We start from the raw sequence: 15,190 nt of genomic DNA, 5'->3' as shown, positions 1-15,190 counted from the left end.
AATTCATACTCATTTGAAACCCATACTCACTTGGAAAACTCATACTCATTTGGGTCTGTACTTATTTGACCAATTCATACTCATTTGGTGTACGTAGAGGTATGTACACCAAGGTGTACCTTTTACCTTCTGATATCAAAGAGGGCAACTTGAATGATATTTTTTGGTATATGTTGTATGAAATACTCTAGTAATATGAAAATTATCTGAATAGGGTCCATGTATTCTATGTCCAAGGGTGCGTTTACGATCCGTTAAAATTTATTATGACATTACGATTATTAAAATTTATCTTTCGAAAAAATTGTAATTACTCCATCCGCTTCATTTTAATCTACACACTTACACTTTTCACGAATGTCAATGCAAAACTTTGAGGACATATATGTAACACCCCAAAACTTTGGTTCTAAAACTTTATAAAACATTCACTTTTCATTAAGATATCTGACCAAACCTTTAGGGTGTTACCGCCGCATCTATTGTTCAAAATAAATGCAAGGCTAATTATTAGAAATAAAAATTTTACTGACAAACCAAAGTATCAAAAGAATCAAACTAAGTTGTTTAATTTAAACCAAACCAAAACTAAACAATCTCAAATGACATTACTGTAGTGTTTATTAAACTAGGTGAACTTAAAAACTATAAATTCACTCATTCCTGCAACGTAGTCCCTTTCACCAACCTGCACAATATAAATATGGAACAGAACAAAGAAAAACAAAAATACAAAAATTAGCGAAAGCTAAGTAATTACAACTCCATCCCGTAAAATAATAATAATTATATTTTAAAAATAGTTTTTATAACATACATACAAACATAATATAATGCAGACAAGTATAACATAAAACAGACATGTATAACGTAATACAAACAAGTATATAACACACTTAATCAATTCAAATACTCCAAGTTTATATGATTCTTACAACATCAAATTTAATTATTAGAGGGAAATTGAACGTCAGTAGGCCGGGACTAATCCCAGTAACCACCTACTTCAACATGGGTCGTCACCCAATAAATTAAGAGTAATGACCAATATCGTTTTGCAGAACGTCCCTAGTGTGCACACCCCTCACTAATCTAATGGGTATCCGCAATGCGCACCAATAGTATTAGGAGGAAGACAATAAAGAGTTGTAACAGAATAAAATCAAGTACTGTTCATCACCTATGGAGGATCCAAATCCACAGGATAATTCCCTCAGTTTCCACTTTACGTGATTAATAGATTTTTAAAAGTTGTGACACATCAAACATCACATTAACATTAGTAGGAACATCTTCAGTTCAATAAATAATTTTCACAACTTAATCACTTAATATAATTATGATAATAACGTCCATAATTCGTAGTAACCAATACATCCATCATTAGAGCCTCAAAGAGTCACCATATCAACTTATACCGTTCGAAACATCATTAACTCACTAATTTTACCCCTTAAGTTACATTACCAATGTTAATATAATTTCTTAAACATGGTGATTACATATGTACACTACATTCCAAAAGTAATAACAAAACACTTGTGGATACATATGTATTATACGTAGGAATAATAGGTACTATAAATATAATAATAATAATTTTAGTCATAACACATACTAATACTATTTATGCCACATATATACATCTAATATAAACATAAAATCATATAATCACATGTATTACACATAGCACATACAATTCCTAACGGGATTCTAGTTATTGATGGACATTGTGAATTACCTCGAACGCTTCCCAAGTATAGCAATATCAACTAAAAGCCGCTTTCTACGAAGTTTCCGTCTACAACAAATAATATTACCTAAAGTTAGATATCTGATATAATATCCCGGAAGCATAATTAACCAAAATTACAAAATAAATAATTAACAAGGTTAAATAATCAAAGTTAGAAAGATAAAAAGAAAGAAAGAAATTTTTCTTTTAAAAAAAAACTTTGTATAAAACGTGACAATGTCACTGTGGTAAGGAACCAAAAACTTTTGCAAGTTGACGTGTGACAGCAAAGTCACAATTCATCAGTGACTTTTGCTGCACACTCTTTTCTTTTTGTTTTAAAAAAATAAATTCAAAGCTTAGACATTTATGTTGCAGCACGCAAAAGAAAACCAGAGAAAGAGGAAGGAGAAAGGAAGAAAGAGAAAGAAGAAGAAAGAAGAAAAAGAAGAAGACCCGTGCTAGATTCCGGTCAAGTCGTCGGAGTCTCGGTGTCGGGTTTTAAAACAATATTATTATTATTTTTTCTGGTTGAAACCTTCGAAACACAACAATGGTTATTCTAGATCTGAAATTTAGAACTTACCAAAGAGATGAAGAAAGTGAATTACGTGAAAATTTTTAGGTGTTTGGGGATATATATATGCATGTAAATCTAGGGTTTCACTACAAGATAAGTATTTAAAAATTTCAGAATTTTCTTTTCTCTCTATCTTTCTTTTGAACGAAAAAAAATTCTGATTTCGAATTTATTTTTTTTAGGAAAATTGGAATTTAATAATCCAACCTTTAACCGATCTTCTTAAAACAGTCCCACTTATAAGTTATTTTTGAATAAGCCAACCTTTTGATGGTATCTTCTCAAAATGGTCCCAAGTGACTTGCAACCTAAACTTCAGGTAATTTTTTTTTTTCCTTCTCCTACTCATTTCTCTCTCCAATCTCCTTTCACTCTCCTCTCTACTCGCTGGCCGTTCTCAACTCGCCGGGAAACTCCTCTCGCCATCTTCATCGTCCTCAACACTCCTTTCTCTCTCCTTCTCGAGATTCGTCCTTCTTCATCGGTCGTTCAATCAGTGGCAATCGTCGGCCGTTCTTCTTCAACGGTCGTTCATCACTGTCGAAATTCTCTCTCCTAAACAAGTCGCGCGGTAACTTTATCTCTCGCCTTTTACTTTCGCCGTCATTGAGGATAAAAAACGAGTGACTAAGGGGTTAGTTCTGGTGGAGGCGCGTCGGCACAGGTGGGTCGAGAACATGGATGTGTGTGAGACAAAAGAAGTGCGGGGTTGGAAAGGTGGCTGAGAAGGTGGAGGTCCGTAGGGTGTTCGGTGGTTGTATGGGTAGCATCGCTACAGTGGTGAAGTGGTGGTTCGGTGGTTGTCTGGGTAGCGTTGCTGCGGTGGTGAAGTGGTGGTGAAGTGGTGGTGGGGTGGGTTGTCGCGGGCTGGGGTGGGGCTGCAGGGGCTTGGGGTGATGGTGGGGTTGTAGCAGGTTGGGGGTGAGAATGGGGATGGGGTGGGGCTGTAAAAAATTAGGGTGGGGTGGGTTGTTGCGGGCTGGGGTGGGGCTGCAGGGGCTTGGGGTGATGGTCGGGTGTGGTGTGGTGGAGTGGGGTGGGGTGGGGTGAGGTGGGCTTGGGGTGGGGGTAAAGGCCTGGCGTAGGATGGTCCTAGTGGTGGCTAAGTGGTGGTGGTTGTGTAGGAAAAGAGGTAGAGGAGGGAGAAAATAGGCTGACCAATGATAGTGTGACGCGTGTCACACTTGACTTGTTATACCGATCACAACAAGTCATGGACCATTGCGAGAAGATAACCCCAAAAGGTTGGATTATTCAAAAATAACTTATAAGTGGGACTGTTTTAAGAGGATCGGTTAAAGGTTGGATTATTAAATTCCAATCTTCCTTTTTTTTAATAAAACATCAAAAATCAGATTTAATAGATAAAACAGTTTCATAAAAAAAATCTGATTTATTATGATTTTACTTTATTTTTCAGAATAAAATCTTATTATGACAAAATAAATTTTATAAAATAATTATTAAAATTTGGGATATTACAATATATCTTTAGTTTTATATTTGTAAAAATTATAAAAAGTACATATTAATAAAACACATGTTATGATGAATCAAACAAGATCCCACATGACTATATTTTCATCCGCGTATAAATCACAAATGATGGTCAAAGTGAAATTTGTTAATAGTGTAAAATATTAAAGTGTGTAGAATAAAATGAAATTAGTTATCTCTTATGATTAATATTATAACAAAAAAAAATTATATACTTGCTTTTACACAACTTTCACCACTAATATATCTAATAGTCCTGCTTTGATTTTATAAAACACTAGTGAATTAATAACATTTATAACTTTCATTGTTTGTTTGTTTTTTTTTTTTTTTTTTTTTTGAGGGGCTATCTTTCATTGTTATTGGTATTGAAAACATGGTATCTCTTATTAGTTACAGACGAATTGCAAAATATCATAATTATGATGATTATTATTGTTAACCTTATTTGACCATGAGTATAATACGTTTTAATAATAATGTAATCATAATATAAGTAACAAAATAATAGATAACAATGCATATAAAACTATATAATCATAATGGTATTATAAATAAAGTTTTAATAATAACATAATTAGTTAATAGTAATATGAATAATAAAATAACAGACAATAATACAAAAATAGTAAGGAAAATGATATACATATATACTTAATAATCATAGTGGTACTTTTATTAAAATTCCAATTTAAATTTATTGAGCATTGACTATTTGGATCGTATTGGAACTTAATGGTCCTGATTGAAACTTATCTGAATTTAACTGAACTAAACTTAACTTATTGGACCTCAAACCTAATTTTTTAAGGTGGACAGAACACATTCGAAGTACATTTTGATTAATACCTCTGGGAGAATGGAACAAGAAGACCTTATCCAAGCAACCACATTCTGATATCTCGTCCTGACCTGGCACCTTATCCATAAACCTACCTCTCTACTCCGTCCTTTATAATTTTCTTAACATCTTCATCGTCACTAAACTCACTACATTATCCAAAACCGATCGACAATCACTAAAACTAGGAAAACTAATGGCATCCGTGGCTCCCTTTAAGTCTCAATTTCTAAGTAATCCATTGAACCAACCTCAAATTGCAGTAGTCAAAAACTTCTATCCTAGTTTTTCCTTAGTGCGAGCACCTGGACTTCACCATAAGAGGTTTTCGGTGAAGGCGGCAGCGGGGGAGTTATCATCTGATAGCACAACCTATTTGATTGCTGGGGCAGCCGCTGTGGCTCTCGTTGGTACTGCGTTTCCCATCCTCTTTTCTCGCAAGGATACGTATGCGCCGATCGCTCTCTCCGCTTAGTTGGTTATATTGTGATTTAAGAAGTATGAAGTTACACAAACGTGTATTCATCTAATTGTGTGTGTAACTGCGCTACTTGTTTCAGGTGCCCGGAATGCGATGGCGCTGGCTTTGTAAGGAAAGCAGGAAAAACATTGAGGGCAAATGCGGCTCGGAAGGATCAAAATCAGATCGTCTGCGCTAACTGCAATGGCCTTGGCAAGCTCAACCAAGTTGATAAATAATTAATTAATACTCCTACAGGCCTTTAGTAATATCATACTTTATATGCTTTACATTTTTGTTTTTCAATATACTTGCAGTAATTCCATTTCCATCTTTAGAATCACGTACAACACAGGGATTCTTTATAGTCGTAGTCTTATTTTAATCAATCTCGATTGATTAAATACGTCTACTATTTTGTAACACTGATCGAGTTAAGTTAGACGCTTATGGAATGTCAATGAGTTTGATTTATGTGCAGAATTTTAATAAAAACATATTATTTGCAGAAATATATCATAATTGGATTTACACAGCTGCAGCAAGGGGGAATCCATTTGGCCCTCGTAATCTCACGGAGAGCAAACTGCTCCCTCTTCTCTAAAATTCTGATTTTTTTTCTAGGTCCGGTCCAATTTCAAAGATAAAACCCGTTCTAAAATATGAGGCATGTATTTCTAGTAAGACAAGCGCCCGAAAGCAAATGTTAGGATATTGTACATATTTACCTCTAAGTCCAAAAAAGTAGGCACAACGTAAAAAATAAACTTTCCTCTTTGTGAGTACTACTTCAATCACTTAATAGACTTTTCGTTTCTAATTCTGGCACTATTCTTAAGTCAAAAAAGATTAATTATTTTTTAATAAGTTAGTAAAAACATAGTCATGTGAGTCTTGTTTCTTCATCTCATTGTGTAGATTACGTAATCATGTCATCCCTTTTTATACTAGTGGAAAAAACATTAACAGACCATTCGAGACAAGGGTTTTAATCTAGTTTTGACCGCAATGGGTGGACACGGAGCAGCTACAAGAACTAAACTCATCCAGTTTTCTTACTAGTGGCGGATCCAGCTTGGGACATGGGGGTACAACTGTATCCCCAACTCAAAAGAAAAAAGAAGATAAATTAGCTTTTTAAAAAACTAAAAAATACGAACTACATAGTACTGCTGTACGACAGTACCAGTGTGCTACTAATAGCGTACGCGGGAAAACAAGAAACCTAACAAAACATTGCTACTTTGCTAGTCTGACGCACGTTAGACAACATTTATTACTTTTGACACTTGTCTCCTATCTATTGGTCTAATATAATATAAAAGTTTTTATTTGAATGGTATAATATAAAAGTTTCGATGATAGTAACATTAACATTTCACAAAATGTAATTCAGAAAAAATAATAAAAAATACCAAAATTCATATTTTTTTTCATTCACTATAAGAGCATGCCCATTGGTTGATCCCAAACTTGGATCATGAGGAGAGAGAGATTAAATGGGAATAAAGAAATAGGAGAGAGAAAAAAAAAAGGAGAGAAGGCAATGAACCGATCGTTGCAACGATCTTGCCAAAGAGTAGATCATTGCCACATGGCGGAAGGGGAGAGGAAGAAAAAAATGGAGCGGGCCCCACTGCTGTTGCATGGCAGACATCCAATGTCCCTCATTTCTCTAATCTAACGGCTAGGATTATTTGTACTTGTTAACGTTGCAAATTTTTGCAACGGACATATTGTCAGTTTTAATTTTTTTTTTTTAAAAAAAAAAACACCAACAGCTATATTTTTTTTTGCCTATAAATAGAGACCAATATTGAACTATTTTTACACATCTTATTTTTGAGCTTATTTTGTTATTGGAAGTCATATTTGTTTCCTTTCTTTATTTATCTACCCCCACAAAAATAAAGCAGACCTCGTAGAAAATATTTGGCTTAAATTCAGGAAACATAGGGGTTAATTAAGCTGCTACGTTTTTTTATTATTATATGTTATGTAATTCTATATGTATGTGTTATTTCTATTGTTTAATGCAATATTTTATATTATTATATTTTTCTGATTAAGTTAATTACCGTATCTAATTATGTACAATATTAACGAAATTAATTTTTACTAATAGTTTTTAATCACAAACATAAAAATTATTTACATTCAATAATCATTAATTGATTCTCAAATAATCCATAATAAATAAAAAAGATTGGATGGAAAGGAGATTGAGGAGAGAGAATATATGGTGGGGTATAGTAAAAAGTAGGAAAGAGAAGATGAAGATCTAAAATTATAAATCATTCATTGGGGGTGAAGAGATCATTAAAATCAATTGTGGATCATAAATGAGGTGGAAGAGTGAGAAATTAATAAAGTAATTGATGATCCCAAATTTGGGATCATCCATTGGCCATGCTCTAAGTAGACACCCATTTTGCTATACTTTATTTACATTTTAGTTTTCTCTTCTTTTCCTAATTCATTCACTTCTTTAAATAATAATGGGGTAGAGAAAAAGAAAGAGAGAGGATGAAAGAACATTTTTCATTTATCATGGTTAATGAATGAAATCGGAAGACAATGCATATTTAAGATATTTCGGGTGTAAGATTTATGTATTAAATTATTTTTGCGGAATTTTTTTCTCCTACGTTTGTCTTCATTGTACGCCCGTATCCCCAAATCTGAATATCTGGGTCCACCACTGTTTCTTACCCAACCTAATAAATTACCTCACCTCACTAGTATAGGATAGGCGATATTTTCTTTGGTTTCAGGTACATCGTGTCTGTGTGCGACGCCACTGTCTCGACGAACATTGCCCAATCACGATGTGCATCGGACGGAGCTTTGACGCAATTTTTTGCTTGCTGTTTATGGTGAACGCTGGAGGGTAACTGAGGTAAATCGTGCCTGCTACTTGGTCCTGTACCACACCATTTAGGGTCCGTTTGGTTGGAAATATTTTAGGCTTGGAAACGGATTGAGGTAACACACTCCCTTATTTTATGTTTGGTTGGGTTATCCATTTTTTTCACTCCCTTACTAGCCCAATTTTGATTCCTCCATCTTGAAACCCTCCTCACACCATAGGAAACAAAAAGTAAGGGAGTCATTAGGCCAATGATTCCATTCCTACATCAAAACAAACAAGTGTCTAAAGTAACACATTCCATTTCCATTCCATCCTTTCATCCCATTCCATTCCCTTTCCATTCCTTATTTTGAACCAAACGACCCCTTACTTTGTACTCTAAACAGTACCCGATGCAAATGGCTCCTCTTCCAACCACTTAGGACACACCAATTTGCGTCGAATCCTTCACCAAACTGATGCAAATCCCTCTTGAAGGGCCCAACTCCATGATTCTGTTCGTGCTGCCAAGCCGCACAATTTGCGTCAGTCACCTCAAAATAACTGACGAAAAAGAAGCTCTATGCATCGGTTTTGTCTCTTCATCCGACGCAAATTGTTACTTTTTTTGCCAGCTTTTATATTTTGCAATAAATAAACATAAGCCACTCTTTATATAAAACGAAATAAACACTGTATAATAATAGCTAATATACGAGTAAAAATTATGGCTAAGTTCCTTTTGCAATTTGGATAACTCAAGAAATCATATGGAATGAATGTAATTATATACCAGTCCAATTGTTCTTATTATTTGGATCTGATTTTCCATATTTCCAGTCGAATCCAAAGTGTCCGATGATCCCGTAGAAATCGAACCCGACTTCATCATAGATTCTCAATGAACAACCAACAATCTACAATTCAAATGAATCAAAACTACATCATATAGGACTAATAGGTTGATTAAAGATGATTTTCAGTGTCTAATCATAGTACTCCTGCCTCAAAAAAAAAAAAAAAACTGAAACATAGAACAATCTAGAAAGAAAAAGAAATCACAAGAAAAAAAGTTAGAGAGAAAAAATAAGAGATAAATGAGAGAAGAAAGAACAAGAAAGAAATAAGCGAAAAAAGAAGAAAAAAGAAACATAGGAAAGACGAAGAAGCAATAAAGAAACAGAGAAAAGACAAAGAAGAGAAATAAGAAAGAACTTACTGGCCACGAAGACTGACGACGAAGACCGGCAACAACCAGTACGAAGATTGGCGAGTACCGCTGCTCTGAAAAGCTCTCGCTATGTGGAGCTCTAGGGTTAGTGTGATGTTGATGTGATTCTATGGATGGTTCGAACTCTTTTTGGGGTTTTACGAATTTATGGACGAAAACAAAAACAATAAAATGGATAGGCTCTATATGTTCCCTCAAGAACTAGAGGATCTCTACCTAGCCTCAACTAGGAGATGCACATAAACCACGATCTATGTGTTCTTGGTACGACGACCAAAATCAATGCAAACATGCACTTGACAATCTTTTAATCAAAAGCAAAACAACCAATCCTCTTATTAATGAAACTCGTGTACTTATATATACACACCTAGCACACCCTAAATCTTATCACCCTATTCACTAATAAGATAATCACAAACTAAAAAACAAACAAAATTTAAAGCACACGCCTAAGATAAAATCCTAACCTACTTAGGATAAGAATTACCCTATCTTATCTTATTTGGATTCCTAACTTGACTCAATGACAAAGGAATTAGACTCCTAAATATAATAGGATTCCTTTTATCATCACACAACTGAAATTAAACGCCTAATAAGATTAAATTACATAGTCTCCTAACAGAACTAGGACACTACGTACGAATCCTAACAAATCTAGGACTCTGGCACAGTCTCGCTCAGTGGTTGGCACTGTCTGTCTTGGTGACCATCTCCCATATGTATCAGATGTCGAGTTCTAGGGTTAGTGTGATGTCGAGCCTTTCCCGTTGTGTCGGGTTCTTTGGTTAAGTTCAAAACCTGAGGAACATACGAAAAAGAAAGAAAAGAGGCACGTTACTGGCAACACACGCCTCTGTACAAAAGGTGGTGTTCGCCTTATGCGCCTCGCGCTTTTATAAAGGCATGCGCCTTTTTGCGCTTTCCATCGCCTCTTGTTCTCCGCCTTTCCTGAGGTGGAGGATGCGTTTCTTCCTGGCGCCTAGGCGCGCTTTTTAAAATTATGAGTGTCAATAAACCAAATCTCTATTCCGATCTACGAAAATTAGAACATATCATTGACCACTATCAAGTTAATTGCATCGTGGGATTTCAAATACTATAATAACTAGTGATGTAGTAAATGAAACATGGAACATGGGAATAATATTACAACTCAAACTTAGTTCATCAATAAACAAGAGGACCGATATGTGCAAAGGTTATATATTACATAATAGCTGCTCAAAGTTAGAGAGCAAGAATACTAATTTAATGACGAGCACAATTAATAGCAAGATGCTACAATAGCAAGAACCAATGAAGATTATTTAGTAGTTCATCATGTATTGTAAAACGTACTACATACATACAAATGCCACATTAGATATTTTAGATTGGAAAACTTATACAAATTCTAATCTATACTAACGATAATTATTCATCAATGCGTAAAAGTGTTGTAGATATGTCTCACCAGCAAAAATTTCAGGAAGTTCCTAATTTTATCGCTTTCTTTTTCGAGTTATTCATCTCATACATTCCGAAAATATAAAATTAAAAAAAAAATGATTTTTTCACCAGGTACGCCTGTGGTTTGATGAAAATCACCAGGTACCCCCAATGTTTTTTATTATTCACCGGGTACCCCTGAGGTTTAGAAAAGTCCTGAATTGCCCATGCCGTTAAGTTTCTGTCACATTCTTAATTCACCAAATACCCCTTAGGTTTGATAAATTTTCGAAAATGTCTAACAATAGCTTAATTAGTGATTTTTTTTAGCTATTAGTAATTTATTTTAGCTTAATTAAGATAATGAGTGGTTTTTATTAGTTTCTATTTCTCATTTCGTTATTCATTTATTTTCTTTGTTTGTTTTAGTTCTCGATGCTCCCTCGTTTTCTCGTTATATGTGTAGTTGTGTTCGGGTATTTGAATTCAAAAAATCGATGTTATTGGAGTTTCATAGTAGCTAGTGTTGATCTTGCATATGTAAAAGTGGCGGTCATCATCACATTACCCGTCAGAACAAGAGACCAAATGTAGTTGTCTACACCACACACACCTCACCTTAACCAACACTACACTTTGAGTCAATCCTCCACCACATCTCAGCGCCACAGAACATGCTCTTTTCCATGTCTTACGACAATCATCCCGTTAATTCATCAAGCACCACTAGCCCTGATGCCCCCTAAACTACAACAACCACTACCACCCTCAAATCTAACTCCCTCGCAACACCCACACAAACTTCCCATCCCCTCGCCCATCCAAATCCACCATCAATCCCTCCATCATATTTTAAAACCACCCGAAATTAATTATTATTTTCATCAAGTTACCCCCTATGAATTAAAATTTTCATTTTACTGACTTGTTGTTCATGGCTGATTTGAGGACGAGAGAAGCAACGGGTGGAGCGAAGCTGGTGGGCGTGAATTGTAAGGAGGAGTGAAGTTGGTGGTCAGGAGTTGGGGGTGAATGGGATGTGTTTCAGAGGTTGGGCAGGTGGGTGGTTTTCGGGGTTGGGGGTGGTTTTTTTTTTTTTGGGGGGGGGGGTGTTATAATATAGGAGGTGCTTAAGGAACCTAGTATAAAAGAAGGGGTAGCGACCCTTGACAGGAGTCTTACCTTGATGGACAAGATAGTTTCTTATGCAAGGGATGGCATACTGCCAACCGATGACCTAGAAGCTGAAAAGTGAGAAGACAAGCTCGATAGTATTCTACCACGATGGACAACTCTATAAGAACTCTTTCACCCACCCCCTCATGCGTTGCCTTACCCGAAAAGAGGAGGACTATTTGCTCCGAGAAATACATCAGGGGGCATGCGGAATTCATCAGGGTGCAAAAACCATTATTGCAAAAACACTTCAAGCCAGGTATTACTAGCCCACCTTGAAAGAAGATACATCGAGCTTAGTCCAGAAAATGCAGATGCATGCCAACTTACCTCATCAGACTGCCAGTTCCTTGATAATTATCCAAGCTCCACCACCTTTCGACATGTGGGGTATGGATCTCTTAGGACCTTTTACCCATGGACAGTGGAGATTCCTATTGGTCGTTGTCGACTTCTACACTAAGTGGGTCGAGGGCGAGCCACTAGACTCCATTACCGACAAATAGGTCGAGCAATTTATGAGGCGAAATTTGATCACGAGATTCAGGGTCCCTCAAGTACTCATATCGGACAATAGACGACAAATTAATAGTGGGCCAACGAATAAATATTGCTCTCGCTTTGGCATCGGGACCAGGTTCTCAGCTGTGAGTCAACCCAAACCATTGGGCAGGTAGAGGCAGCTAACAAGTTGTGTGGAAAAGATTAAAGACAATGCTCCAAGGAGCCAAAGGGATGTGGTTCGATGATACCGGGAATCCAATGGTCTACAAGGACAACGGTAATAGAATCGATAGGACATACACCATTTAACCTAGTGTACTGGAGCGATGTTGTGTTGCTCATCGAGGTTGGTATTCCCTCACCGATATGTAATTGCTATAGTTCCACACTATAGATAAATAAACTTGAATAATATTATACATTAAATCAGAACTTATATACCCCTCAAAAAAAATTCTGAACTTATATATTAGGTTAGAAAAAAATAAAAGTCATATGGATCAAATTGGTATAATAGGACATATAAGTGCAAAAAGTTGTCATGGAGTAGTAATTTATAATGTTACCAGATCATTACAAATTTCTAAAAACCTCCTTAAAAACAACATTTTTTGTGAAATTGGCAGTGATACCTTCATGATCACATAAAGTTGTTGATAACTCGGAATCGGCCTTCAGCAAGCAAATGTGAAAACCTCCTAATCAACAACTTCTTAACAATTGCTTGAATTGTATCTCCCTTCGTATGAAAGAAAAAAAAATGTTATATAGGAATTGCCACGTACACATAGTATATAATAATTAAAAAAATATATCATTAACTTGGTACAGTAGAAACTTGATTAGCAATTTATTTTTCATATTACCTTTTCATCAAGAAAGACCATTTTTATACTCCCATCCTCATTTGGATTTGCAAACTTGGTGTTTTCCATAGGCGAATGATTCTGATTTTGGTATTCCAAGAATCCTTTATAGGAGTAATGTCTCCAATGAAATGATGCTCTTGGTTCATCTGTTAACATACAAAAATTAAACATTCAAAATTTCTGTAAGATATTATGTAGAAGATGATATGAGTATAATAGTTAGTACTTTGCTAATAAGGAAATATAGCAATATTGAAAAAGAGGAAAAAAAAAATGGAAGACGTACTTTTTTCTTACTGGAAGAAAGAGAGGGATATAGAGGGGTATAGAGAGAGAAATATGCAGTACAATATATGCTTTATAATAGTTATTGATATGATGTAATTGAGAAAGGTAGAGATAATTATATCCCATAATTCTCCTAGTGAAATGTTATTTTGAAAACAAGTGTAAAATTAATGTTTCCTTTGAAACTAATTTTATTTTATTCATTTAGATAGATAAAAAAAATTAATTTTATATTGTAAATCTAAAAGTCATTTTAATTTACTGACTTGAAACTTTTTGAATTAGAATGGGTGTTTTGCAGGACACAAGGACGTCCCCTCTTGATGAATGGGAATTGCATTGGAAATTAAACATATTGTAATGTTAGTTTATTGGCCCCCTACAATAACTCTTCAAGATATGTAGAAGATGATGGGTTTTACCTTCTCCCTAAGAGCAACTCCACCGGTTGCTTGGAAGTCCTACCTTGCAATTTTCCAAAAGTTAGAGCTAGTATCTTTATTGTTGGAGACAAAATTAGCTTGTTGCTTTGTGAAGCCAAGTAGCTCCACAACTACTTGATTGCTTTGTCAATTTTTTGTAGGCCCTACTTTCACTTTTCTCTTTCATATTTTACTTTCCAATACACTTTCTATATATTGTTGATATGGTGATGACATGTGGGACCTATAAAAACTACAAGTAGTTGTTGCTTTACAGTGGGAGAGGTTGTAGCTTGAGAATGTTATAGTTTGGAAATATCATGTGGCATACAAAGTTACAACTACTTGTAGCTTGCCGTTATGGGTGCTCTAATTATTTCTATTCAATGCTGACTGTGTCCTACAAAGCATTTAGTAAGTGGGGTTCAAATTTTTCCCCTTGGAATGCCACATAGGATAGCATTTCCTTTTTCTTATTTCAATATTTTTTTGAGGAGATTTCTAGTAGGTAAATCATATGGGCAGGAATTAGAAGAGAATTTTTTCCTTGAATAATGCAAAAGTGGGTTTTAATTCCAGAAATATGCCAAAAAAAAAAATTCCTGCGTACCATCCACGTAGGACGGCATGCGAGAAACTGTTTTTTTTTTTGTTTTTGCCCACGTAAACCGCTACTCACAGTAACGGTTTATTTTAAAATAAACCTCTACTTTAAGTAGCGGGTTATATATATAAACCGCTACCCTGAGTAGCGGTTTACCTGGGCAAAATGTGGCAAGCACATATCAAACTCTGGCATATGTAAACCGGTATTACGAATTGCAGTTTATGTACAAAAAACCCCAATAAGTGTTGTTTCCCCATAATTGGGAAACCTAGGGGGGAGTTGGGGATTTTAGTAAACCGCTACTTGGAGTAACGGTTTTCATTAATGAACCGCTACTTGAAATAGCGGTTTATATCACTCAGCGCCAAGCTATGGACTGGGGAGTTCAGGGACCAGTAAACCGCGACTTGAAGTCGCGGTCAATTAATATTAACCGCTACTTTAAATAGCGGTTTATTTTTACAATAACCACTACTTTGAGTAGGGTAAACAACTATTCGTAGTAGCGGTTTTACTTAAGAAGAAAAAAAAAATTTGATTTTTTTTTTGGGCATATTTCTGGAATTAAAACCCACTTTTGCATTATTCAAGGAAAAAATTCAATTTGAAGAACATGGTCATGCCACCTAGGATAGTTTTGGGAGGAAAACTGAACCATGTATTATCTTTTAGTATAAAGTAAAATTTGTTTAGGA

At 35.3% G+C, this 15,190-nt stretch overlaps 1 protein-coding gene and 1 long non-coding RNA gene across 2 annotated transcripts; one reads left to right on the top strand and one right to left on the bottom strand.

Annotated features, from left to right (window-relative positions):
- Window positions 1–507: 507 nt before the first annotated feature.
- Window positions 508–9,471, bottom strand: LOC104893655 (uncharacterized). The gene is made up of 4 exons (XR_790121.4): window positions 9,184–9,471; window positions 8,758–8,881; window positions 1,742–1,801; window positions 508–688 (listed from the first exon to the last, which is right to left on the bottom strand). It is a non-coding gene; the product is annotated as an uncharacterized LOC104893655 (long non-coding RNA).
- LOC104893654 (hypothetical protein) lies at window positions 4,740–5,587 on the top strand. Its single transcript, XM_010679785.4, has 2 exons — window positions 4,740–5,100; window positions 5,214–5,587. Exons 1-2 carry the CDS (start codon window positions 4,850–4,852, stop codon window positions 5,350–5,352), a joined length of 390 nt encoding a protein of 129 aa, XP_010678087.1. The 5' UTR covers window positions 4,740–4,849; the 3' UTR covers window positions 5,353–5,587.
- Window positions 9,472–15,190: the final 5,719 nt, after the last annotated feature.

Source organism: Beta vulgaris, chromosome 5, assembly GCF_026745355.1.
Source record: "Beta vulgaris subsp. vulgaris cultivar EL10 chromosome 5, EL10.2, whole genome shotgun sequence".
NCBI classification, from domain to species: Eukaryota; Viridiplantae; Streptophyta; class Magnoliopsida; order Caryophyllales; family Amaranthaceae; genus Beta; species Beta vulgaris.
The sequence above is the reverse complement of the archived record's forward strand: the minus strand, read 5'-3'. Positions and strand labels throughout refer to the sequence as shown.

Bases quoted from the DNA above. Each gene is read 5' to 3' on its own strand.
- LOC104893654 (XM_010679785.4), top strand. From the start codon at position 4,850: ATGGCATCCGTGGCTCCCTTTAAGTCTCAATTTCTAAGTAATCCATTG. The intron at 5,101-5,213 runs GTATGCGCCGAT...TACTTGTTTCAG, and splicing joins CTCTTTTCTCGCAAGGATAC to GTGCCCGGAATGCGATGGCG.